This window comes from Ursus americanus, chromosome 11 (assembly GCF_024610735.1).
Source record: "Ursus americanus isolate L20-20 chromosome 11, mUrsAme1.1.p, whole genome shotgun sequence".
Classification (NCBI taxonomy): Eukaryota; Metazoa; Chordata; class Mammalia; order Carnivora; family Ursidae; genus Ursus; species Ursus americanus.
The window spans coordinates 54,271,680-54,299,582 of record NC_142137.1 but is presented as its reverse complement, the minus strand read 5'-3'; the positions used below and the strand labels follow the sequence as shown (position 1 = coordinate 54,299,582).

Here is a 27,903-nt window from a genome sequence, read left to right as displayed (position 1 = left end):
AGCTACCTCTGTAAAGATACATTTCCAGCAATGGACTTTCTGGGCCAGAGGATATGTGCTCTCTTACTTTGATAAGCACTGCCACATTACTTATCAGGGAAACATCTCAGTTTTCATCATAACTGATAGAGTTGAGCACGAAGTTCGCAGAATCCTCTGGGTATGACGGTGGCCATTCGCTTATGGAAGATGAGTATTCACTTAAAATCTAATTGTTTCTAAGTTGTCACGTTTCCCTGAGTCCTTCACAACCATCTGGAGAACTCCTGGATTTGTTGTGATGTAAATTGAGATGTGCAAAAAACCCCACTATTCTCAACTTTTTAATATTTAAGGAATTAGGGGCACCTGGGTGGCTTAGTCAGTTAAGTGTCTGCCTTCGGCTCAGGTCATGATCTCAGAATCCTGGGATCAAGCCCCTTGTGGGGCTCCCTGCTCAGTGGGGAGTCTGCTTGTCCCTCTCCTCTGCCTCTCCCCCTGTTTGTGCTCTCTGTCTTTCAGATAAATAAATAAATAAATAAATAAATAAATAAATAAATAAATAAAATCTTTAAAAAACATTTAAGGAATTAGAACCAGGCGAATAGTGTCAAAAAATGAAGATGTTTTGATATAATAATCTTATATATTAGAAAATACTACTCTAAATTTTTAATAATTTTTTCTCTCTTAGTTGTTTTTGGACACGGTATCAGTAGAAAGTTTACTGCTTTAGCGTAGTGTATTGAGAGCAGTCACTGGTTAATCTGTTTTTTCTTCAGGGCACATTGCATTGTGAGCCCTATTATGTGCATGAATGTTAAATTGACCTTTATATACAGAAGTGTTGTGGTTTCATGGAATAATTTTTCCTAACTGTGTTTATTTTCTACCCAGGAAGCGTCAAGACAATCATGTCCATGAGAATGCTAAACCATTCAGGTAATCATTACATTTTTAAACTGTCCCCAAAATATGTTTTGTTTTTCATATTATGAAGGTTTTATAATCACTTATTTGTATATACTTCCCTGCCTTTTCCAAAGTTCTGAGACAATCTTTAATACTTACAGCCTTTGTCTAGTTCTGCTAATCACCCGTTTTAATCTATAAAATATATCTGTATTGTATGTTAAATATGGACATATGTAAAATATATTACATATTTAAATATTTAAAATATATTTTACATATATCTGTTTGTTTTACATGTAAAATATATTTATACATATATTAATCTATAAAATATGTCCATATAGAGAAATATGTAGTACACTTTAGCATGCAAGTCATACAACTTGGTTAGAAATAGCCCTACAGGGGCGCCTGGGTGGCACAGTGGTTAAGCGTCTGCCTTTGGCTCAGGGCGTGATCCCGGCGATCTGGGATCGAGCCCCACATCAGGCTCTTCTGCTATGAGCCTGCTTCTTCCTCTCCCACTCCCCCTGCTTGTGTTCCCTCTCTCGCTGGCTGTCTCTCTCTCTGTCAAATAAATAAATAAAATCTTTAAAAAAAAAAAAAAAAGAGTATAGTTTAAAAAAAAAAAAAAAGAAATAGCCCTACATTTATTTTAATGAAAGCTTTTAAAAATCTTATGATTTTATAGATCATATCTATCAAAAGCTTTCTCTTAAATACTCTTCTAACCAAAATTAAGGAGTATTTAAAAGGATAACCAAAATTAAAGCATTGAAGAAATTTATGCTTATGACTTAATGCCATGTTTGAAATTAATATCCTTTAATTGTGGAACTAATGTAACAGCTATAAAAAGTATTCCTTGGAAGGGCGGCTAGGGGGCAGAGTCAGTTGAGCCTCCAGTTCTTAGTTTTATCTCAGGTTGCAATCTCAGGGTCATGAGATCAAGTCCCACATTGCACTCTGCTTTCAACATGGAGTCTGCTTGAGATTCTCTCTCCCTTTCCTTCTGCCCCTCCTGTTCATGCCCTCCCTCTCCCTAAAGTAAAGAAATACAATCTTATTTTTTAAAAAAAGTATTCCTTAGAGTAAAAATCATTTTCAATTTATCCAATGTCAGGCTGGCTATTTGGGATTGGTTTGGTTTCTAACTTGATAACTGTCATGACGATCTCTTTGTGTTTCTATTTCTTTCAGATCATTTTATCTTAGTGAAACTGGCGATTGAACTTTACTGTAGTTGATGGGCAAAATTTCTCCCAGACTATTCTTCCCAATTTCATGCTAGTTGAAAATATTCAAATGCCTAAGAAATCTTTATAGATTTGCACTTAGCTTTTGGATGGACATTTCTACAATGGAGAGAACTGTGTTATAGCCCTGGTCCAAGGACATTACCATCTAATGCCCATAAGACTACGGGGTGGGTGTGGAAGGTTCCAAAGAGGAGGAGCACTCAGCAAGTTTGCAGACACCCTGGAACATGGAAGTAAACAAGCTCTGAAAAGCACAGCTTTGAAGACACTCCATGAGTCTGCACGGCTTTCAAGGGAACTAGCACTTAAGACCTTGTAACAAAATGGACACTGGGGACACAGGTCTAGGACAAAAAGCTACCTCAAGGTCTGGAGAAACTGATAAGGCATCAGGTAGATGGAGACAGGAACAATCGGCTGTTATTAAGATGAGCACTTTTGGCAGTCAAGAAGGACAGCGGCAACCACAAGTAGATCTTGAGCAGATCGGAGACACAGCATCAGCACAACTCTTTGGTTCTGGGAAACTGGCCTCACCTAGCGACGTGGCGCAGCAAGTCACAGAGAAGCAATACCCACCGCACCGTCCAAGTCCTTACTCATGCCAACATTCACTCTCTTTCCCTCAGCACTCATTGCCACAGGGGGTCATGCACAGCAACAAGCCACATCAGAGCCTCGAAGGCCCTCCGTGGCTTTTCCCTGGCCCTTTGCCATCTGTTGCCTCCGAGGACTTATTTTCTTTTCCTATACATGGCCACAGTGGTGGTTACCCTAGAAAAAAGATTTCAAGTCTGAACCCTGCTTATAGCCAGTACTCTCAGAAAAGTATCGAACAGTCAGAAGACGCTCACAAGAAAGAGCACAAACCCAAAAAGCCCGGCAAATACATCTGCCCCTACTGCAGCAGGGCATGTGCCAAACCAAGTGTACTGAAAAAACACATCAGGTCCCATACTGGTGAGCGGCCGTATCCATGTATACCTTGTGGTTTCTCGTTCAAGACAAAGAGCAATTTGTATAAGCACAGGAAGTCACATGCCCATGCAATTAAGGCAGGATTAGTCCCTTTCACAGAGTCAGCTGTATCTAAGTTGGACCTAGAGGCTGGTTTTATTGATGTAGAAGCAGAAATACATTCAGACGGTGAGCAGAGTACAGACACGGATGAAGAGAGCTCTTTATTTGTTGAGGCTTCTGAGAAAATGAGTCCTGGCCCACCAATCCCGTTGGATATCGCCAGCAGAGGGGGCTACCATGGGTCACTGGATGAATCACTGGGAGGCCCAATGAAAGTGCCGATTTTGATCATCCCCAAAAGTGGGATTCCTTTACCTAATGAAAGCTCTCAGTATATAGGCTCTGATATGCTACCAAATCCATCTCTAAATACTAAGCCTGATGATTCTCACACAGTGAAACAGAAACTTGCACTAAGACTGTCAGAGAAAAAAGGACAAGATTCTGAGCCATCTCTAAACCTTCTGAGCCCGCACAGTAAAGGAAGCACTGACTCCGGTTACTTTTCTCGCTCAGAAAGTGCAGAGCAGCAGATAAGCCCTCCAAACACAAACGCAAAGTCTTATGAAGAAATCATCTTTGGAAAATACTGTCGGCTTAGTCCCAGAAATACACTCAGTGTTACCACCGCAAGCCAGGAGCGTGCCACAATGGGGAGGAAGGGCATGATGGAATCATTACCTCACGTAAACACCAGGTTAGATGTCAAGATGTTTGAAGATCCTGTTTCACAGCTGATCCCAAGCAAGGGAGAAATCGACCCCGGTCAAACAAGCATGCTGAAATCCACGAAATTCAACAGCGAATCCAGACAATCCCAGACTATCCCATCATCTATCAGGAGTGAAGGAAAGCTGTTTCCTGCAAATTTCCAAGGCAGCAACCCGATTCTCTTAGAAGCTCCTGTGGACTCCTCACCCCTTATTAGAAGCAACTCGATGCCAACCTCTTCAGCAACTAATCTAAGTATTCCTCCTTCTTTGAGAGGAAGTCACTCATTTGATGAAAGGATGACTGGTTCCGATGATGTGTTCTATCCGGGGACTGTAGGAATACCCCCTCAGCGCATGTTAAGAAGACAAGCTGCATTTGAGCTGCCTTCAGTACAGGAGGGGCACATGGAGGCAGAACACCATGGCAGAATGTCAAAGAGTATGACGGGCTTATCCTTGAAGGAAAAGAAATTGATTTCTGGGGACCGGATGGTGTATGACTATGATGTCTGCCGGAAACCCTACAAGAAGTGGGAAGACAATGAGACACCAAAGCAAGGCTACAGGGACATTTCCTGCTTAAGCTCTTTAAAACATGGGGGTGAATATTTTATGGATCCCTCGGTGCCATTGCAGGGAGTGCCAACCATGTTTGGAACTACATGTGAAAATAGAAAACGCCGGAAAGAGAAGAGTGTAGGAGATGAGGAGGACACCCCCATGATTTGCAGCAGCATTGTGAGCACTCCCATGGGCATAATGACTTCAGATTACGATCCCAAATTGCAAATGCAGGAAGGAATAAGAGGTGGATTTGCCATGTCTGGACATGAGAACCCTTCTCATGGTCACTCTGAGCGCTTTGACCCCTGTCGACCCCAACTCCAATCTGGAAGCCCATCTCTTGGGTCTGAGGAGTCACCCTCGGCCACTGATTCAGACAAGATGTCAGACCTAGGGGGCAGGAAACCTCCTGGAAATGTGATTTCTGTTATTCAGCACACAAACTCACTGAGCCGACCCAATTCATTCGAAAGGTCTGAGTCCGCTGAACTGGCTGCTAGTGCACCAGAAAAAGCCTCTTCACCTTCTGAGACCTGTGACAGTGAGATTTCTGAAGCCCCGGTGAGTCCGGAGTGGGCTCCACCAGCAGACAGTGCCGAGAGTGGGGGGAAGCCCTCCCCTTCCCAGCAGGCTCAGCAGCAGTCCTACCACGCACAGCCCAGGCTGGTTCGCCAGCACAACATTCAGGTTCCTGAGATTCGCGTGACTGAGGAGCCTGATAAACCAGAGAAGGAGAAAGACACCCAGAGTAAAGAACCGGAAAAGCCTGTGGAGGAATTTCAGTGGCCCCAGAGAAGTGAGACCCTTTCCCAGCTCCCAGCTGAGAAGTTGCCACCCAAAAAGAAGCGTTTGCGACTTGCAGATATGGAGCACTCTTCAGGGGAATCCAGCTTTGAGTCCACAGGCACCGGCCTCTCCCGCAGCCCCAGTCAGGAAAGCAACTTGTCCCACAGCTCCAGTTTTTCAATGTCTTTCGAAAGAGAAGAAACCATTAAGCTTGCTGCACCTCCTAAGCAAGATGAGTTTGGGAAGCATTCAGAGTTTTTGACCGTCCCTGCCGGTTCATACTCATTGTCTGTCCCGGGTCACCACCACCAAAAGGAGATGCGGCGCTGCTCTTCCGAGCAGATGCCTTGTCCTCACCCAACTGAAGTTCCGGAAATCCGGAGCAAATCCTTTGATTATGGGAATCTGTCCCATGCTCCGGTGCCAGGGGCATCGGCCGCCACGTTATCTCCATCGCGGGAGAGGAAGAAATGCTTTCTGGTGCGGCAGGCGTCCTTCAGCGGTTCTCCGGAGATCGCCCAGGGTGAGGCTGGTGCAGATCTGAGCGTGAAGCAGGAGCAGATGGAGCACCTGCACGCCGGCCTCAGGGCCACGTGGCACCACGCCCCCACCTCTGTGCTGCCTCCTCTCCAGGCAGAGGACCCCGGGAAGCAGATTGTGGGTCCTTGTGGCCAGCTGAGCTCAGGGCCACTCCACTTGGCCCAACAACAGATCATGCACATGGACAGTCAGGAATCTCTGAGAAATCCCTTGATACAACCGACATCCTACATCGCAAGCAAGCACTTGTCTGAACAGCCGCACTTATTTCCACATCAAGAGACAATTCCATTTTCTCCAATCCAGAATGCCTTGTTTCAGTTTCAATATCCTACCGTCTGTATGGTTCATTTACCAGCTCAGCAGCCTCCCTGGTGGCAGGCACATTTCCCACATCCCCTTGTGCAGCACCCTCAGAAGAGCTATGGCAAGCCTTCTTTCCAGGCAGAAATCCACCCCAGCTATCCCGTAGAGCATGTTGCAGAACACACTGGAAAGAAATCTGCCGATTATGCACACACGAAAGAGCAGCCTTACCCGTGTTATTCAGGAACATCAGGGCTACACTCAAAGAACATTCTTCCAAAGTTTCCATCAGACCAGAGTACCAAGTCACCCGATACTCCCTCGGAGCAGGTTCTTCAAGAAGATTTCGCCTCAGCAAATGCTGGGCCTTTACAGTCCTTACCAGGAACAGTGGTTCCGGTTAGGATCCAGACCCACGTCCCATCCTATGGGAGTGTCATGTACACAAGCATTTCTCAGATACTTGGGCAGAACAGTCCTGCAATTGTCATATGCAAAGTGGACGAGAATACTACCCAAAGAACACTGGTGACCAATGCGGCCATGCAAGGGATAGGATTCAACATTGCCCAGGTGCTGGGGCAGCATGCAGGCTTAGAAAAATACCCCATCTGGAAAGTACCTCAGACCTTACCCCTTGGCTTGGAATCCTCAATCCCCTTATGTTTACCTTCCACCTCTGACAGCGTGGCCACCCTGGGAGGTAGCAAGCGTATGCTTTCTCCAGCCAGCAGCTTAGAACTCTTCATGGAAACAAAGCAGCAGAAAAGGGTCAAAGAAGAGAAGATGTATGGACAGATTGTTGAGGAACTCAGTGCTGTGGAGCTAACCAGCTCAGACATCAAGAAGGATATGTCCCGCCCACAGAAACCCCAGCTGGTTCGACAAGGTTGTGCTTCTGAGCCAAAGGATGGCTTGCAGTCGGGGTCATCTTCCTTCTCCTCACTGTCCCCTTCCTCATCTCAAGACCATCCATCTGCCAGCATGCCCTTGAGGGAGCCATTCCCGCCCACCTCCAGGGCACCCTCTCTAGGCCAGAAGTCCAGTGGGCCTTCTGAAAGCAGAGAGTCCTCAGATGAACTAGATATTGATGAGACAGCATCTGATATGAGCATGAGCCCACAGAGCTCCTCGGTGCCGCCGGGAGACAGTCAGCTTGAAGAGCAAGGGAAGGGCCAGAAGCTGCCTGTTGGCATGCTGGTGCACATGGCCTCTGGCCCAAGTAGGAAAATGGCAAACTCAACTCTTCTTTTCACGGATGTGGCAGATTTCCAGCAGATTCTTCAGTTCCCTAGTCTGCGGACAACAACTACTGTGAGTTGGTGCTTCTTGAATTATACAAAACCCAATTACGTGCAACAGGCCACCTTCAAATCCTCGGTTTATGCTTCATGGTGCATTAGTTCCTGTAACCCAAACCCATCAGGATTGAACACCAAGACCACTCTGGCTCTTCTGAGGTCCAAGCAAAAAATCACTGCAGAAATTTATACTCTGGCTGCTATGCACAGACCTGGAACTGGCAAGCTTACATCCTCAAGTGCTTGGAAGCAGTTTGCTCAGGTAATGGATACCATTTCTAAAAGCACTGTAGTATGGGCTTGCTTGCTGAGCAGAATACATAGTGAAGGACATAAGGTCTAAAATATACAAGTGAAATGAAGGTCAGAGTTGAGGGAACCCTCCGCGACACTGATTTTCCTTCCCTAGTAAGAGAAGAAGCCACTGACCATGGACTGGGTCTTGGGAAAGTCTGTCCTTCATCCAGGTGCCACGAAATTCTACCACTGGGACCAATTCCTTTCAGTTCTTCTCCTTTCCGGCCTGTGTTAGTGACCCAGCAGATCCAATTTTCTTTTGATACGAGGAATTCAGTGGATTGTGAAATGTGGATACAGGATGTAGAACATTGTGAATGTGGGAATGGACACTGAAAAGAAAGATCAGGAAGGAGGTGTGCAAGTGTCAGGACTGACCTTTGCAAACTTCAGAGGGCCTGTTCCCACTGACAGTACTTTTTACTAAAATTTATTTTCTCTATTTCTCTCCCCAAACTCATTTTTCCAAGTGTTTATCTGATTTGTTCCTACATGAACAATTCATATCTCACACGTAAAATTACAAGAATACTAATAGGGACACTTTGGAATTCTTGCTAAGTTAATGAAACAAATAGAGGGTTTAAAAATATATTTTACTTAGGGGCACCTGGGTGGCTTAGTCGTTAAGCGTCTGCCTTTGGTTCAGGTCATGATCCCAGGGTCCTGCTCAGAGGGAAGCCTGCTTCTCCCTCTCCCACTCTCCCTGCTTGTGTTCCCTCTCTTGCTGTCTCTCTCTCTGTCAAATAAATAAATAAAATCTTTAAAAATATATATATATTTTTTTATTTAATCCAGTTGCCATTTCCCTTCAACAATTTTTGAAAATACATCCTTAATTGATACAGTTTTCATTGCTACTTCAGAATAAAGAATATGTTTTCTGTTTTTATTAGTGTTGCACAGAATAAGTGCCAACAGAAGAATATTATTTTTTTTAAGAAAATGTTGGATAATTCCGCAAAAGCTGTCATTCTTCTCTGATTTTATCCCTAGTGTCCCTTATTTTATGTAAACAGACTATGACCTTTTAGAATGGAATTTAGGCTATTTTTCAGAGATCAGAGAAGAGTGGAATGTGTGGGCTTCTCCTATGTCTTAGAGAAACCATATGAAATGATTCTCTTTTTTGTCTTACAGATGAAACCTGATGCATCCTTTTTATTTGGCAGCAAACTAGAAAGGAAACTAGTTGGAAATATCTTAAAGGAAAGAGGGAAAGGAGATATTCATGGAGATAAAGATATTGGATCCAAACAAACGGAGCCAATCCGAATTAAAATCTTTGAAGGAGGGTAAGGAAACATACATGCATGTGTGATACATTCAGTTCTAAGTCAGAGAAAATGGTCACGAATGTACACATGGAAAAAAATAGTATCTACTCTGGTTGGAAATATAAGGTGAATTCCTTCTCTATTCGCATTTCTGAAGTCTGGCTAGTAATAGATAATGAGTTCACGTCCTTGCTTTCAATGGCTTACTTTCAATGAAATGTTACATAAGGTTTGAGCTTCTGCTTTAAATTGTCACACCTCTCATGCACTAGGAAATCAACTAAATTGGTAGACTCGATGTCGTCTAAGATTCTTCATTCTTTAATATTATTTTTATGGGCATTTTTGTATGTAATATTAATGGACATATTTTAATTCGGTGCTTACAAAAATGCAATCATGTACACTCATGTATAATCCTAGGAACTAATTAATTTGATGGTCCATTTTATTGCTTTTATTATTACCTAAACTCCAGATTTTATTGGGAATTCATCAGTTCCATCAGTGTCCTCTTTCTGTCCCAGGATCCAAGCCAGGGTACCACACTGCATTTAGTTGTCATATTTTCCCTTTCCCTTCTGGTTTAAGGCAATCTCTCTGTCTTTGGGAATTTCTTTTTTAAATGTTGAGTCCTGAGTTGTAGAAACAGAAGTGATAAGGTCCAATGACTTTGATATATGTGCAGTAAAGAAAAATTACACATATGTGTAACATCTAGTTTTAGATTTCAATAGAAATGTATTTTCAGCCAGTCAGTCAAATGAGAGAAAAAGCTCCAACTTATGCTATTAAAATTTAAAAATATTAAAGCATATTAACCACATTTGGGGGATTATGTTATAACTAGCCTTCTCTATACAATAGATCTATAATTTACATGTTTCCATGAACATGAATTTATTCCAGTTACATTTGGAAGACAGAAAAATGTTATTTATTTGATTATAAAATGTTGAATGTTTACTGATATGAAATATCTATTTCCCACGTAGATTCACCAGTTTGGAGATGAATTATTAAAGTTGTTTTCCTCTTAGCGTTGGCCCCTTTGGATGGCTAGTATTCTCACCACTGAAACCACAGTTGCATGGCATGGAGTCTTGAAGCTTGTCTTGATATTTTTTTGACATCCCTCATCTTTTAACACAAACGAGAGAAATATAGGTTTTATCTTTCCCCAGAGACTGAGCGGTCCCTGTGACTGAATCAACACCCTTATATTCAGCAGTCTTCATAGCAGTGCACTTGTACTAGATTAGCAGAAACCTTCCCATTACATGTGCTCTGGGGAGCCCGTCTCCACTAACGAAGGACACAAGTGAAAAAGTGTATGTGAATATTTTATTGCTGTGTTTGATGATCCATAAAGACTGTGCCCATATATCATTTCTTCCTTCTTTCATTGCCCCATGGTATGGGCTACAACCCAGTTGTAAATTTCTTAATCTGTGACCTGACTTCTGCCTGGGGGGTGACCAGATGTTCATTCCAAGCAGTGCACTACCACGTCTTATTTTGGTGATTGCAAAGGGATAATTTTAAGAAAGAAGTATTACTGACCAAATTTTTAAGTGGATGTGTTCTTTATATTATGTAATTCCTAGATTTAGGAATTTAATTAAACATATATTTTATTTTTTTCAAAACCCATTAATTCTTGTATTAAGTAGATTCATGGGTCTGCAGACCTGTTGAAGGGTAAATATTTTATTTGCACAGATTTTTCTAATATGCAGCTTTATTTTGTACTGAATTTTACTGTTTGCAAGTTAATCAGGTAAGACATTAAAAATAAAATTATGTTACTTGAAGCTAAAATGCATTTCCCATCAACTGTGATGATGGGCTGCACTAAGCTTAAGGTGTCCTTCTGTGACAAAAACTAGCTCTCTAGAAAATTATTTGTTTTATTCCACATTTCTTAGGTAATTTTATCTGTTTAGGGGCACAGAATAGTGAAATTAAAAGATGAAAGATATTTTGCAACTTGAGGTTCTTTTGTTACAAAAGACAATGTGAAATAAAGCATGAAGTTTAAGAAAGTTTTGAAGAACAAGTTGAAGTTGGAAATTCCTTGTGAAAGAGGGAAGATTTAAAGGATGAAAAAACACGCAAAATTGATTATTTAATATTTTTTATACTACTTAATTCCCACCTGGAATTTTTGGTACTGACCAAAAAGTAAATAATGTTAAGATTGAATAGCATCCATAACAGAGTTAGTATTTAAATATGTGGGTGGATTTTCTCTCTTAAAAAAAAGTTGAAGTTTTATACCTGATGACAGATTAGCTAGGACAAAATAGAGAAGAGTGCATTGCTCTTAGGGTGTAAAACAAACAAAAAAAATGAAACAAACAAAACACTTGTAAATCTAGTGCCTTTAAAGGAAATCCACAGTGAATTAGGGCATTTTATATGGCAGTTTACATTTTGAAGTTATAAAAAGAGCCCCTCGAAAGAAATATTTTTCCAAGAATGACATTAGACCCATAATTCAAGCTTAGCTTTGATTTAAAAGATAATGACATTCATTGAATTATTCAGTAGAATGCTACTGTACGCTGTGATTGATCATGTTTCATTGTAGTCTAAACAAAATGTGATGGTTGAGCACTGGATAAGTTTCTTTCATGAGTTATCACAGTGGATACCTACAACTTGGTGAACTGATCTGATTAAACTAGATGACCTCAGACATCCTTTCAAGCCTCTCTATTAAATTCTTCTGGAAACAAATGCAAATTTGATTGAAAAATAGAATCTCTAGTTTTTATTATGTAACAGTACTTACCAGAAGCTACTTGAAATTTGGATTCCACTTTAGTGCAAATTCATGGTCCTTGGGAAGAGCGGATCAAATCTGTAGACAACAGTTGGTGAGCTCAGCTCAGCCTGTGTAAGCTAGAAATTTCGGAGACACTGTCATGCCAGGATTGTAAAAATAGAGTAAAAACTTGCAATGAAGAATTCTATTATCAGTTACACTTATTTTAGCAAATTTAGAGGGATGGGTGTATGTTGTGCATGCACATCTTAGACGATATAATGTTAACGAAGGATATATGTTGATTTGAATATGTTGGTATGACTTTTTGGATTTTTCTTGTGTGGAGGCTCCAAAAGTAGTAAGGCCCAACTCTGCAACTCTCTGAGACTTATGGAAGCCCATTTGAACATCTACACCCCGAGTCCATCTATCTACACTTCATAGAGGGACCCAATTCCATTTTGAAGACCATGTAGAAAAATTACATTTTGCTTTCAGTGCCAAATCTATTCTCTAGTTCTTTCAGGCATTTATTGCATAAATTTCGTAGGCTTCATAGAAGGAAAGTTGAATAGCTGTTTGTAAAAACCCTTATAAAAATTTTGCCCCTCAAAAAAAAATTTACCCCTCAAAAGATCAGCTTCTGGTTTGATATATAAAACATGGAAGTATTTGAAAACACACTGCATTCCCTTTTTCTAAACAGGTATAAGTCAAATGAAGATTATGTATATGTCAGAGGACGTGGACGCGGAAAGTACATTTGTGAAGAATGTGGGATTCGCTGTAAGAAGCCAAGCATGCTCAAAAAGCATATCCGCACGCACACTGATGTCCGGCCTTATGTGTGCAAGTTATGTAACTTTGCCTTCAAAACGAAAGGTACAAGTCTCAGCTTTTTAGAGGAAAAATACTTTTTTTATGGCTACCTTGGATTCCGAATACCGTTTTATAACTAACTTGCATTGACAATAAGACAGTTTTGTTTTTGAAATGTATTTTCTCCCTTAGTAAGTAATCAAAGGATGTACATGAGACAGCGAGGCTCCTTTTATGACTTAAGTGAGAGCGATAGTCTTGGGGCCAGGCTAGTTGTTTCCGAAGGAAGTGGCTAAGAATTGCCTGGATTGCTATTGCTATTACTGCATGTTGGAAATGTTGTGTGGTCTAGAAAATCTGCACCAGTATTGAAATACCACCGGGAGACAATCCATGCAGTGGCATTAGAAAAGCAAGGCAGCAGCTGGGAAGAAAACGTGCCCATGGTCAGTTTCAAGATTATAAATAATGTAGAGACCCACAGACTCCCAGGTGGGCCCCTCCATCCACAGTCGCATTAATTATGCATAGAAATTTGATAGCTTGTGTTCTGTGTATTTATCAGCACAGAGACGATTTCTTACTCTCAGGCCACAGCTGTGAATCTCATAAAACTAGGACCTGCCTTAAAATGATATGCTACCTTTAAAAAATATGTATGTTTTTTTCAGGTGGATTTATATGAAAATATTTTATACAAGAAGGTTGCTTTGATTATATTTCCATCGTTTTATAAAATCATGGAAATGTGCGTAAACCCAGCGTTCTCAGATTACCGACAATAGTGACTTAGAGGTGGTTTGAGTTTCGTAGAAGTACGTTCACTGCTTACTGTAGAAGTACTTTAGATCTAATGGATTTTTACCCCCTCACTAACTTCATATGATTTCTTATGTTTTAACTTTAAATTGGCAGGCCCATTATTCTGCTCCACTACCTGTCAAGAAAAATAAATATAAAATAAGATAGTCTTTGGTAGAGAAATGTGTACCTATTTTCTCCCATAGCCAAAATCCTAAATTGTCTTATTGGTTTGTCATAAATATAAATGTGTAGACTCTCAACATATCTGTTTCTTCTAAATTAAAAAGGTATCCTTAAAAAGGAGGCAGAGATGTCTCCTTTGAAGCCACATAAAGGAGGAGGGAGTGTTCATTTGCATTTCAAAAGAGATAAACATAAGGTCCTTTAAATACCATCCACCTTTGCACAGTCAAGCCTTTTATTTAGAACTTCACCAGAAGACTCCATAGGACATAAGAAAATATGAAGTTTTATTTTATTTTATTTTATTTTATTTTATTTGTTTAAAAATCTATTGTATTTATTGGCATAGTTGACATAGAACACTATATTAGTTTTAGGTGTACAATATAATAATTTATGTATATATTGTGAAATGATTACCACAATAAGTTTAGTTAATATCCATCACCATACATAATTATAATTTTCTTTTTCTGTGATGAGAACTTTTAAAATCTACTCTCTTATGAACTGCAAATCTGCCAGTCATTATAACTGATAGGTCTTCCCTGGGCATAGGGGTTTGCTGCGGGTATAGCTGTGTGAAATGCTGAGTGAAGAAATGTCACATTTCTAGGCTTTTTAAAATCAAATTTAAAAAAGTAATAATTAAAAAATAAAGACCTAGTCTCTATAACCTTAAAAAAATCAAATTAAATTTGGCTCCGAATCATTGTCATGGAATTTCAGCAGAAAATAATTTATTCTTGGTCATTATTGGCGTTTCCTTGTCACCCTTCAAGAATGTGCAAATGTCTCGGAATCTTAAAATGAGCACAATATCCTGGGAAACCCCTCCAGTTTTTGGTTGAAGTGACTGTTGTCCCAAACCGTGTCATCTGAGTGCAGATCCTGAGTGCACTTGAGCAATCGGCACCTCCTGCATGACCCGGTGCCTCTCCTTCAGGCGCCCTACCCCACTCCCCAGTCCGCCTCCCGCCCCCCCACCCGCCACTCCCCCCACCTTGCTGGAATCCTTTCGGAAGCTGAGGACTTCAGTCATCCAAAGCCAGGGTGGAGTTGTTTCAAGAGCCAGATTTCTAACTACAGACCTACTCTGAAGAGGAGATCCCAAAGCCTGACTGCCTATTGAAATGGAGAAAAAAGAGAAAGGAGAACAAACATAGGAGGAGAAACATATCAAGATCTAAATAAATTATCTTGACACCTAACGTGCACACCCAGTCCATATACACAGATTACTTGCACCTGTGCAGAACCAGTGACTTCCATTAATATACAGATGTATTAATGAATTTACAGATTTAGGAATTCTTGATCTGGCTCTAAAAATTTTTGAGATCTTTTAAACATTTTTAGATAAATAAGAGCAATAGGGGCCTAGAAATATTTTTATGCTTGAAGTTACCAAAATAGCACATAAAATTCATAGATATAAGTGCAATAAGTAAAATGCAAAGTAAGTAAAATAGTATAAAATAATAAACAACAGTGTCCTGATTTAGAATTGTGGCTCATATATTACATTAATGGTGAGCTCAACGCCCTCACAAAGGAACAAACTACTTTAGCAGGCTAAGAGTGTCCGTCTACGTTCAGTGGGCCTACTCTTTAAAATAAAGCATTTGCTGGTACATTGCTAAAGCATCATTGAAGGACACAGATAATAATATAGCCCTTCCTTACAACTGAATTAGTTCCTGGCTGTCTTTTGCTAAGTTATATATTTGACATGGAATAGTGTGTATACACACACACACACACATATAGAGATATATAGATATATATATGTATATAGTTATGTGTAATATTCTATATTCTATATATTTTTATATAAATATATATATATATAAAATTTCATAGATCCTAGATCAAAGGTGATTGGATAAGTGTTTTAATTTCTCACATTCTGTATAACAATTATATAATTCTACACAAACACACACATATGTATTTATACATATAATTCTATATATATATATCATCATCATAATACATATTTGACAGAAAACCTTTTTTTTTCTTAGAATGATGGGAATTTTAAGATAGACAGGGAATATTGCGGAACTTCAGAAACTGCTGTCATAAAGTTTGCTAATGTAGACGGTAAACACTGAGAGTAATGCTCCCTGTATGTAGTTAGCTAAGTATTTGTATAGATCTTTGAATTTGTTTATAATGTTGGCCTTCGCATAAGTTTGCATAATTTTTTTCTTCTGACCAGTGAGGAGCCTGCGAAGTCAATCTAAATCTGATCAGTGCCAGAAGGCCTGGGGTGTAGGGTGTGTTGATGAGAATGTTTGATCTAAACTTTCTCTGAGATGTGTGACCCAGCTTATGTCACCCTGTTTATATGAAGGCCTAGGAGGCTGGCCCATTTGGGCCAAAGATATTAGATCTCTTCTCAGCCAGGAAAGCCTGGGATTCCCAATCTTGCTTGCACCTGCTCTTGAAAAGGTATGACCCTATTCTACAAGTCTTCTAGAATGAAGGAAACTTGAGTTTGGGCCAAAGTTCTGAGCGGTTGATACATTCAGGAGCCAGATTGTTCCCATTAAGTTTAAGGCAAGAGGGTAGTAGGTAGAAACAAATCTACGTTATCCCAAGTTAGTTCATTTCTAATTTTGGAGCAATCATCACATTTTTGTAATCAATTAATCTCTCTTTTTTTTTTGCCTGTGTTTTCTAGGAAACCTAACAAAGCATATGAAGTCTAAAGCACACATGAAGAAATGCTTGGAGTTGGGAGTTTCAATGACATCAGTGGATGACACAGAAACTGAAGAAGCAGGTATTACAACATTTAGTTGACTGACCTCTTCATTCTTCACACTGGAGCTTTGTGACCGGGGTGGCAAAACAAGTTTTGATATTTTAAAAAACTGATCACATTTCATTTTATTAAATATGAAATATAGAAAAGAAATCTGACATGTTGAATTGCTTATAACCTACTGAGAAGAAATAAATGCATTTCAGTTGTGACTGAAGGGAAAAAAAGGCCTCACTATGAAAATACTTCTATCTAGAACCGTAAAGGAAATCTAATTATACTTATGTTGTGACAGGGATTTCGATTTTTGTGAAACTTCTGGGGAAATTTGAAAAACAATTTAATGTGTTATTATTCCTATTAAGAGGGAAAAATCATCATTAACCTGAATAGAAAGCCTGAGAGCCAGTCAGATTTCCTGAGATATATCACTTTTATGTAAGTTTATACCTCTAGGGACAGATCGTTGCTTTCCTTTTCTTCTAGCCTCATTATTAACAGCATTATCCATACCCATTTGTTGAGGGTTTTCTATGGGCCATGTGCAATTGAGATATAAGGTCCTACTCTAGAGTTCTTTTGTTGGGTGGGGATAAATCAGATCAGTCATAAAAGGATAAGAGAGCGAGTGTTATAGGAGTTCAGAGATGAAACTATCTCTAGGGGCTACAGGTTAGAGGGAAGCTTTTGGAAAGAGATGGTGTCCAAATTAGCTCCTAACCTTGACGTTTGGACCTTGATCATAACTATCTGTTCAATTGTTTCAGAAACAATGGAAGATTTGCACAAAGCAGCTGAGAAGCATAGCATGTCCAGCATTTCAACTGATCATCAGTTCTCAGATGCCGAAGAATCAGATGGTGAGGATGGAGACGATAATGATGAAGATGATGAAGATGATGATGACTTTGATGACCAGGGAGATTTGACACCGAAGACAAGATCGAGAAGCACCAGTCCTCAGCCTCCCAGATTCTCATCCTTGCCTGTGAATGTTGGCGCCGTGCCCCATGGGGTTCCTTCAGATAGTTCCCTGGGGCATTCTTCATTGATCAGCTATTTGGTTACTTTGCCAAGTATTCAGGTTACTCAGCTGATGACACCAAGTGACTCATGTGAAGATACTCAGATGACAGAATACCAGAGGTTATTCCAGAGCAAAAGTACAGACTCGGAACCGGACAAAGACAGGTTAGACATACCGAGTTGTGCGGATGAAGAGTACATGCTGTCTTCGGAGCCCAGCTCCTCTCCGAGGGACTTTTCACCCTCAAGCCACCATTCCTCACCAGGATATGACTCTTCACCCCGCAGAGATAATTCGCCAAAGAGGTATCTGATACCCAAAGGAGATTTATCACCCAGAAGACATTTATCGCCTAGGAGAGATCTGTCACCCATGAGACATCTTTCACCAAGAAAGGAAGCTGCATTGAGAAGAGAGATGTCACAAAGAGATGTTTCACCAAGAAGGCATCTGTCCCCAAGGAGGCCAGTGTCACCTGGGAAAGACATCACGGCAAGAAGAGACCTCTCTCCCAGGAGAGAGAGAAGATACATGACCACCATAAGAGCACCATCTCCCAGAAGGGCTTTATACCATAACCCACCATTGTCCATGGGGCAGTATTTGCAAGCAGAACCAATTGTATTGGGGCCTCCTGTAAGTATGATTATCTTTCTCTTTCTAACGTATAAGCCAAAGCATATTGGAACCTCTTGATAACACACTTGTGTGAAGTTTGTTATCACATGGGTATCTCTCATGGGGAGCAGTGAACTTGGTTACTGACAATAGCAGGAAGATGTTTTCTCACATGCTGTTATTAGTAACATGGCTTTGGCATTACCCAAGTGTAGTATTGCATCAGAACAGTAATGCATCTCCAGCTGGGAGCAGGTGAGGCTTCTAGACATGCTTTCTAAGCTTCACTAATTATGGACATGAGCTGCAACCTTTACATGAGTAGGAAAGGTGAAGTCTTTGGAATGACGTGTCTACACAGACACCCTCAGGGCCACGGGGGTGTCAGTTATAGAACTTTGCCAAGTAAGGATCAGTGTACTGGCACTTAAAATATATTTTAAAAAAATAAACTCATGACCTTGCCCACAGTGTGTGGACATGTGAAACCAGTGAGTGACTAGGAGAGGAGACAGTGACCCACTTGGTATGTTGTGAGTCAAAGGCACGAACCTGTCTCCTTTTCTTGTCATTACTGCCACCTCCTGCTCAGTGAGAGTGCTCTCCAAGTGCACTGGCTTAGTGAGATGGTGGGCCCAAAGTTGGGAGAGCTCAGGGAGAAGCTTTTAGAGATTTCTATTGTGTGCCCTCATTATTAACTTAGATAGCAGTAACAGCCATGGATTAAATGTAGGCAGCGGGTTTAATGCAGATCCATAAAAAAGCATCTGCTCTGCCTCATTCCATGGGATGGCAAACCTTGATGTTTCTTTCAACGTGTATAGGATTTTAAAAAATGAATGAAGCAGACACTTAGCATAGACAGATGAATGGCACCTTTTGAATTTCTTTGCTTTAAATGTATTTTTGTTTCGTGGTCTCTACTTTTTGCTATTCTTTCTTTGTTCGGATTTCTGTTGTGTGGCTCAATATCGTCCTCCAGCCAAAGGCACTACCCCCTTCCAGCTGTCTTATCACTGCTCTGGTGACCAGGCACCTTCCTCTCATTGCCTTTTCACTACAATGAGTCGTGAGCTTAGGTTATCATGTTTAAACTTCAGGAAAGGTCCCTGCTGCAATTCACTCCCTGGCCCCCAATATTCTCTTTTTACAAGTTGGTACCAATTTAGTCTCTATGGTACAATTACTGCAGTTACATGCACACAATCCAGATGTGATTTATTTGCCAAGACAATGAATTAGCAAGCTAAGAAAAAGAGGTACAATCCCACAGGTTTTGTGTCTTGATGGTGCTAAGTAGAAAAGAGGGCTGTTCTGAAGTTTATGCCACTACAGCGTAAGTAGGGAGTCGTAGATCAGCAAACCCCTCTGATGCCAGGATACCGCATCTGGGGTATCAGATGCTTTCTCTGGTATAAACCAGTGATGCTGGTGGAACGTGTGCAGTGAGACTCTCCTGTTCTGGCCTTGGCCAGGTGGGCTGAGACTGGGGTATTTGTGGGATGTTGGGACTTCAGTCAGCTGCAGTCACAAAAATGTAAGTATTTATTGCCAATACATTATTGTTATTAAAAACTAATAGCAACTCAGAGTCAACTCAGGTAAAGGAGTTGAAGGAGTGGAGTAAAGAAGTTCATCTAATTTTTGGATATATGACCAGAAAGTGGTTGGAGGGAAACTGGTTTTATTAGTCACTGAGTTTGCAACCAGTTGTTTTTTTTATACCAATTCACCTGGATAGTTAATACAATGATCAAACTTTACCATTTATGAAGGCCAACTGTAGGGCCGTTGGTCTCATTTCCCAGCTTAATTATCTTTGGAGAACTTAGAGCCAGCTGCTTTGTTCATGTGATAAGAGGGAATAGATCTGGGAATGCTCCCTGAAGCAGGGGCGGTTGGTCCAAAGTACTTCCCATTTAATGTTTTATCACGTCATTTTTGAGGGGCAGTGGAGGAGTTTATCTTTATATGGTGTGTGAAGAAGATTTTTGTTGCCAGGGCAAAACAGACTTGATGATGCTATGAGAAGTATCTCTCCTGACTGCTGTATTGGATGAGTGCTGCACCCTCTCCGAATAATGTATGAAAATATTAAATTAGAATAACCCTAAAAATAAAACTTTTTGATGGAAATTCTTTTAGCAATATCTTGTCTTGTTGCTTAACATGGGCCAAGAGCTCACAGGTCATGACTGTGGCATGAAAGGATGTTCTAGGCTAGCAGGACAGACTCATCCTCTGGTTCAGTCTGGAGTGGTGGTATCCAGGGAGCAGGTTTGGAGGAGATGCTACTCAGCCACTGGGATCCTGCCTCTCTGCTGTTTCTGCTCTCATGCCCTCTGGTTAATTTTAATATAGATAGATGATAGACAGATGATAGATAGATAGGTAGATAGATAGATAGATAGATAGATAGATAGATAGATAGATAGATGATAGATGATAGATAGATAGATGATAGATGATTGATAGGTAGATAGATAGATAGGCAGACGATAGATAGATAGATAGATAGATAGATAGATAGATAGATAGATAGATGATAGATAGATAGATGATAGATGATTGATAGGTAGATAGATAGATAGATAGATAGATAGATAGATAGATAGATGATAGATAGATGATAGATGATTGATAGGTAGATAGATAGATAGATAGATAGATAGATAGATAGATAGATAGATGATAGATGGGAGGGAGGGAGGGAAGGAAGGAAGAAGGAAAGGTCTTTCGCTCATCAGTATTTTTTGAAGGTCTAACACGTGTGGCTCAAACATGATGATGAAAAAATATGGTTTCTGGCCTCAACTTTTTTAAACAAAAAACTTTCCCGTTCCATTTTTAAAGTTTTGGCAGGTATTGCATGGTGCACGGGGTGTTATACGCAAGTAATGAATCATGGAACTTTACATCTAAAACTAGGGATGTACTATATGGTGACTAACATAATATAATAAAAAAAATTATTAAAAAAAATAAAGTTTTGGCCGATAAAATAGCAAAGGACACAAAGAAAAATGTTTCCTGGTTTCCAGTATGTAGTGCAAAGAACATCGTGTCTAGTCAAAGAGTCAGTCAGCAGTTCTAGCACTTGCTATCTGTGTGATCTTGAGCAAGTCACTTAACCTCTTGGCCACAGTTTCTTAATCTGTTTGTGGCAGCCAGGGAGGTGGGCCAAGCAGATTTCTGTCCCTGAAAGAATTTGCCTTTCAGCTGTGAGGAATGCTGTAAGCTGACAGCCTCCTGCTGTTAGTGCCATCAGGATAGGCCTCAGTTTTCAAGCTGAGGCTATACTCTCCCTGCAGCCCCCAGCCAGTAACTGAGCCCGGATCCATCCCAACTGAACACCTGCTTCCTCTCCTCTTTACCTTCACATGCATCAGATCCCCTGCTCCCTTCGCCCCACAACGAACCCCTTGCACTCCTACCTCCTTCTTTGCGTTTGCTTCCAGAGCACCTACTGACAATGTCGAAAAAATGAGTGGGGTGATAGACCTGGTACATGGGATATACACACACACATATATATGTACCTATAATATAACCCACATGAGTTCATTATTTGCATTTCCATAGCAAGGTGTTTCTTACTAAGATTTACAATGATATCACAATGATAAGGCTCAAATTACAAAAAAAAAAAAATACGATTGCAAATAGGATAAAAACCAAGGTGGAAAAATCATATTGAGAGTTTCTCTGGAGGGTGAAGAAAGGGTGAATGCAAGGGAAGAGGATGTGCAGAAAGGCCTGGTAATGTTTAGAGCAGTGGAAGTGCTTACATGGTAGAAATTCTACTGGCACACTTACTTCTGGGGTTGTCATCATTTAATCTCTGATTGGCAAAGGTCTGAATATGGCACTTTCATTCTTAACACCAATAGAATTCTATTGAATTTTGAACATATTGAGTATATCCTAATATTAGAGGACACTTCATACCTCACTCCCTTTATTAGCCTTGAGTCAGAAACCCCACGGAATGGGACAGCTCTCTTTGGCCCCTCACAGACCCCCATTCTGGTTAGGTATGCAGTGGGTGACACGGAATAGCAACCAAAAGCAAAATGGAAAAATGACCAAACTACATTTTATTTGAAACTTTGAATCTTTGATAATTATAATTGAGAGGATTTATTTAATTATCTTCAAAGATTATTACTATAGGTATCACAGCTGTTCCACCTTAACTGATGTTTGATGTAGGAAATATCCCTTTTTCTAGATTGGAGCAAAGACAAGCGGGATTTGTTGTTGTTGTTGTTCTTGTAACATTAAAAACACTGTCATACGATAAAATTCTCACCTTCCCTAATTTAGGAGGTCCTTGTGATTATAGGATTGATGATTTCATTACTTCCCTGCACTTCCAGGATAAAAATTTGTTTCTAGTTTGAATAAGGTATAGCCCAAAACAGGGTAAGGGTTAAGCATGGCACAGAGTAACAGAGATAATGCATAATTTATCATTCCCAGGCTGGTTTCACAGCTAAATAGCACTGGATGAATCATTAATGGTATAGAGCATACCTTGAGCTTTATTTTTTTTTTAATGTTTTTTATTATATTATGTTAGTCACCATACAGTACATCCCCAGTTTCCGATGTAAAGTTCGATGATTCATTATTTGCGTATAACACCCAGTGCACCATGCAATACGTGCCCTCCTTACTACCCATCACCAGTCTATCCCATTCCCCCACCCCCTCCCCTCTGAGGCCCTCAGTTTGTTTCTCATAGTCCATAGTCTCTGATGCTTCATTCCCCCTTCTGATTACCCCCCTCTCTTTATCCCTTTCTTCCCCTACCGATCTTCCTAGTTCTTATGTTCCATAGATGAGAGAAATCATATGATTTCTTTCTCTGCTTGACTTATTTCACTTAGCATTATCTCCTTGAGCTTTAGAACTGAGACATCCTTGAAATGAATTAGAACTTTTTTTTTTTGGTCGCTCTCTTGGATTACTACCATACTTGACAAGTTACTATCTATCTGATTTTAAGTTCTCAAAAAATAAAAATAAAAATAAACTGAGTACCTTTTAGATAGATGACAGTCCTTTAAAAGAATGAATCTCAGGAATTGAAACCTGATAATCTTATTCAAGCCTGATAATCTCATAGTCTAAGTTGTGTTTTGCTACAGAAACAATTACAGAAAATAAGTTCTCTTTCAGAACTGGGACCATGAAATCTGGAATTCTGGCCCCCAGTGTTAAGTATCCTCATTCATTAATTACCAAGATGGTATCTAAATGAACATGATAATATAAACAGAAGATATTAAGACATAATAATCTTGGGTTACCAGCTGTGTCGTTGAATATGAGTTGAAACTGTCATATATTTAATGTTAACTATTTTGATGGATAGTTGTCTTACAAAAACTGGCCTTGATTCATCATTTGATAAAGAAGTTTGTCTTCCACCCAGGGTGCCTCTTGAGCGGGAATTTATTGCTTTAAACCAATGTCTTGCACATTGGACTAACCAATTTGTCTATCACCACCATTTTGTCATCTGTTCTGTGGAAAATTAAAAAAAAAAAAAGGCAATTCTCAGGCTTGTCACTCCAATTATGCTCATCAACACTTAAGAAAGATATTAAAAATCTTCCCAGTATATAAACAGATGGCAATCGTTTTACTTTCTTTTGAATTTAAAAACCTACTATTAGTGTTTTTTGCTCGGTGAAATTTTTCTGGTAATTATCCATTATTTTCTTTTCCTTCTCTTTTATGAAAAAAAAAAAAACAGAACTGAAATGTGTCTCTGTACCTAGTGGAAAACACACTGCATGTTTTCTCACGTTGCTGTTTAAAAACAAAAGGCACTTTTCACAGATCAACAGCTTCATTCAAGGATTCTAAAAGACAACTGAGAAATCTCTTATGTCCTAAAAAGTGAAAAATCAGTAAAGGGATGAGGTAGTTTTAAAGTGTTTTGAATGAGTGAGTGAGTAAATGAATGAATGAGTGACTGAAGTAGCTGACCTATTTGACCTCACGTGAAGAGTACTGGGTCCTAAACGCTGTGCTCTCTGCTTCCCCATGCAGAATTTAAGAAGAGGATTACCTCAGGTTCCTTACTTCAGTCTCTATGGAGACCAAGAAGGTGCTTATGAACATCCAGGCTCCAGCCTTTTCCCTGAGGGTCCTAATGACTATGTCTTCAGTCATCTTCCACTCCACTCTCAGCAGCAAGTGAGAGCTCCTATCCCCATGGTGCCAGTTGGTGGGATCCAAATGGTTCACTCCATGCCGCCGGCCCTTTCCGGTTTACATCCTGCACCCACATTGCCTCTGCCAATGGAGGGCTCTGAGGAGAAGAAAGGAGCCTCCGGGGAATCCTTCCCTAAGGATCCCTATGTCCTTTTGAAGCAGCACGAGAAGCGAGCTCCTCACGTTTTGCAGTCATCTGGTCCACCTAGCACACCCTCCTCTCCCCGGCTATTGATGAAACAGAGCACTTCAGAAGACAGCCTAAATGCAACAGAGAGGGAACAGGAGGAAAATATACAGACTTGTACAAAAGCCATTGCCTCTCTCCGGATTGCCACAGAAGAGGCCGCTCTGCTTGGGGCGGATCAGCCAGTGCGGGTGCAGGAAGCCCACCAGAAACCCTTGGAAAGTGCACATGTTAGCATTAGACACTTTAGTGGACCTGAGCCAGGTCAGCCCTGTTCCTCAGCCACCCACCCTGACTTGCATGATGGTGAAAAGGACAATTTTGGTACATCACAGACTGCATTAGCTCACTCTACGTTTTATAGCAAGAGTCGTGTGGATGATAAACAGCCGGGCTTTCACAGCAGCAAAGAGTTACCTTCAAGCACAGAGGGAGCCAATGAGCCTTCAGCGGAGAAGAGTCAGCTACATTGATCGGAGATGCATGGAGACTTTCATTTCCACATTTTCCCATTTTGTTTTTTGTTTTTGTTTTTCTAGAAATAGAGGTAATCAAGTTTATAGCATGCCTGTCCTAAGTTACAGTAGTTTGCTATTATATATACTTTTGTTATATCAAAAGAATTAGGTAAATTAACAAGTCATCATGAGCCTGACCAAAACAAAATTTGGAATTAACCTATTGGGTCTGGTACTTTTAAAATTGTACAGATGTTTGTGCCTTTTCTTTACTTTGCTTATATTCTTATAAGCATTTTTTAGCAGTAATTTGTACATATTTTAGAATTTGTGTATCTGCTTTGTAATAAATGTAATTTCTTTCCTTTTTTGGACACTTGGGTCTAAATGATGTAAAGCAAAACAGCATCAATATACATGTGAGGTTGCACTAAAGCATATTTTTATATGATTAAAACTGAACAGCTTTTATGTACAGCTCTGACTCTGTAATACTAATATTTATTTACTTTGTTTCATAAATTGTACATTTTTTCTTAATGTTGTGGATTGCTTTTCTATGTGAAGCATGGGATTTACTGTTGCGTAACTAGAACAAAAATGTATATTGTAAACAAGATATTTAAACTAGAGTATCTTATTCTGCACTTATGCATTAGTTAAAAAAAAGGTAAAGGATGTATCAGTCAGTTCTTAACTCTTGTAAATTTTTTTGTCTCTTGTTTGCTGGATTGACTATAACTTAAGTGCTGATTGTGATTTTAAACTTATAGTACCGTAAAGCATTAAAGTAAACAATGTGCTATTGTGAGTTTTTTCAAAGCTTTATAAATCAGTTATAAATAATATTAAAAGTATTTGGTCTTATGTGACCATGTTGATCTAGATACTCATCTAAAAATATGGGAAACATTCCGCCCCGTGTAAATATGTACAAGTGCATCACTGGTACAATTTTATGTAACTCAGTTGGACACTAGGTTGCCACAAACCTATGCTAGGGTGTCTTTAAAAATTAAAGTGACAAAGCACATGGGACTACGTAGAGCTTGGTTATCGGCCGGCCCGGTGGCTTGGCAGGCAGTGCTGTGCGCTGCCCATGGAGAAGACCTGGGCTCACAGATCTCCTTGGTTCTTGCCGCACAGGATGGTGACCGGAACTAAGGCTGCGACGGAGGGACGTGCGTGGACCGTGAGGGTTAGGAGTGGATGTGGGGAAGGGGCGTGGAGACCTCTCACCAGCCTTTCCTCTCAGCCAGTCCGCATGGTAACAGGGTTGGCATCAGCTTTAGGGGAAGCCACTTCACCCTCTTGAAGAGGGGAAGAGTGTCAGGCTCCTGGCTATCTCAGGGGGAACGGGGAAAAGAAGCTTTCCAGGGAAAAGAATTTGTGGGAGGATGATGTCTTTTGTACACAACGTGCAGAATGGGCTTTGGTTAGCGTGGAAGGTGGGCAGAGCCTTTGTTTGTAGGTCCGGAAGAATGGAAGAAAGGGAGGGGGTACAACAACACGTGTGCACACACGCACATGTGTGTGCATGCACACACACACACACACACACAATCTGGGTTATCTTTGTGCTATATAGTGGATTATAATTCTGTGAAACCAAGTTTGTATATTGAATTACATTAAGGAGTGTTCTTTAAAAAGAGAAATAAATATACAATTACATGCTTGAGGTGTCTAGTTTTTCATGTGTTGTTTTACATTTTAATTTCTCAATTTTGTTTCTAAAGAAATTTTGATGCCACCAACATACCATCTGTGCTTTTAATTGCTAGGCTTTGCCCATTCCGAGGTACGCTGAGCATGAATGTTTTTAACAAGTGAGAAGACAGTCATTGGCTTCCATATGTCATTCAATTAGGACAGATAGTGGTCACCACCGTGTGAGCTCTAGAAATGGAGTCACCGGATCCTAAGCGTGGGCATGGGCAGAATACATTGCATCTGCAGAGAGTCATGAATAAATCAAATGATCATTTCCTCGTCTGCCTCCCTCCCAGTAGGCATACATATCTGAAATCCCACTGGGGAAATCTCTTTATTTCTGCTGAGGTGACTGAAGGCAAAAACCAACTGAGATAAATATACCATAAAATATCCACAAATCACAGTTGTTTTTAATAATGGAAGTGGAGGCTCATTCAAGGTCAAAATCTGTCATTATCTCCATTATCAAAGTCTCAGATTGGTGGATTTGCAACTTACCTGCGTGGTTTTATGAGCCAGACTGTCTTTTGAAATTATGTTTTACAAAAGTGAATTAAAGGTCAACACAAGTAGCCAGCCTAAATCTGTTTCTCATTGAGAAGAAACCCTGAAACACTGAATTACATAAGGGTGATTTGTGTGTCTTATTCCTCATTGTGTGTGTGTGTGTGTGTGTGTGTGTGTGCCCTTCTAATTGCTCTGTCTTCTAACTCATCTCTTGTATTCACTCATTCATAAAACAGTTTTTGAGTGCCAACCATGAACTGGCTACTATGACGGGCATTGAGGATGACGAAAATGTTCCTGCCATCAAGGAGCTCAAGTAAAAGGAAAGACATGCATATGAGTGTATGTAATATGATGGTAGAGCTAAACTAATGGTATATTTGGTGTGTTTTGCTGTCACAAAGGAGAGCAGTTACCCTGCTGAGAATGGAAGGAGGGGCAGGACAGACTTCAACACAGAGGTGGCCTTGGAACAGACACTTGTAATAGTAGATGGACTTATTCAACAGAGAAATTCTCATCACCCACGTTAGGACACTATTCTTTGTGCTACTGCACAAAACAAATTCTCGTCTTCATAGAGTTCGTATTCTGATAGAGAAGCATTAAAAAAAAAGTGGGGAAGGACATGTTGGATGATCAAGGATGTGTAAAGCAGAGAGTGGGTAAAAAGCCAGATGGAGCGGGCTCCCTGTGTATGTGAGAGGGTGGAATGTGCTTAAGCCGGAAAGACCCATCAAAGTCAAGTTTCCTAATCCAGCCTAAGGACATCAGATCTGGCTCTGTAAGCAACAGGGAGGTGAGCCAAGGAAGGACTGAAGCAAGAAAGTGGCATTGCCATTGCACCGTTGTT

At 40.4% G+C, this 27,903-nt stretch overlaps 1 protein-coding gene across 9 annotated transcripts in view; it reads left to right on the top strand.

The window, feature by feature from the left end:
* HIVEP2 (HIVEP zinc finger 2) overlaps window positions 1–26,506 on the top strand; it is a 206,910-nt gene extending 180,404 nt beyond the window's left edge. For all 9 annotated transcript variants that reach the window (XM_087865534.1, XM_087865532.1, XM_045810105.2 and 6 more), the window contains 7 exons: window positions 877–921; window positions 2,095–7,645; window positions 8,821–8,975; window positions 12,437–12,612; window positions 16,226–16,327; window positions 17,077–17,972; window positions 24,018–26,506. In XM_087865534.1, coding sequence (XP_087721660.1) covers window positions 2,477–7,645; window positions 8,821–8,975; window positions 12,437–12,612; window positions 16,226–16,327; window positions 17,077–17,972; window positions 24,018–24,842 — 7,323 coding nt within the window. In that variant the 5' untranslated portion in view covers window positions 877–921; window positions 2,095–2,476 and the 3' untranslated portion in view covers window positions 24,843–26,506. The remainder of the gene's footprint in view (window positions 1–876; window positions 922–2,094; window positions 7,646–8,820; window positions 8,976–12,436; window positions 12,613–16,225; window positions 16,328–17,076; window positions 17,973–24,017) is intronic.
* The last annotated feature ends 1,397 nt before the right edge of the window (window positions 26,507–27,903 follow it).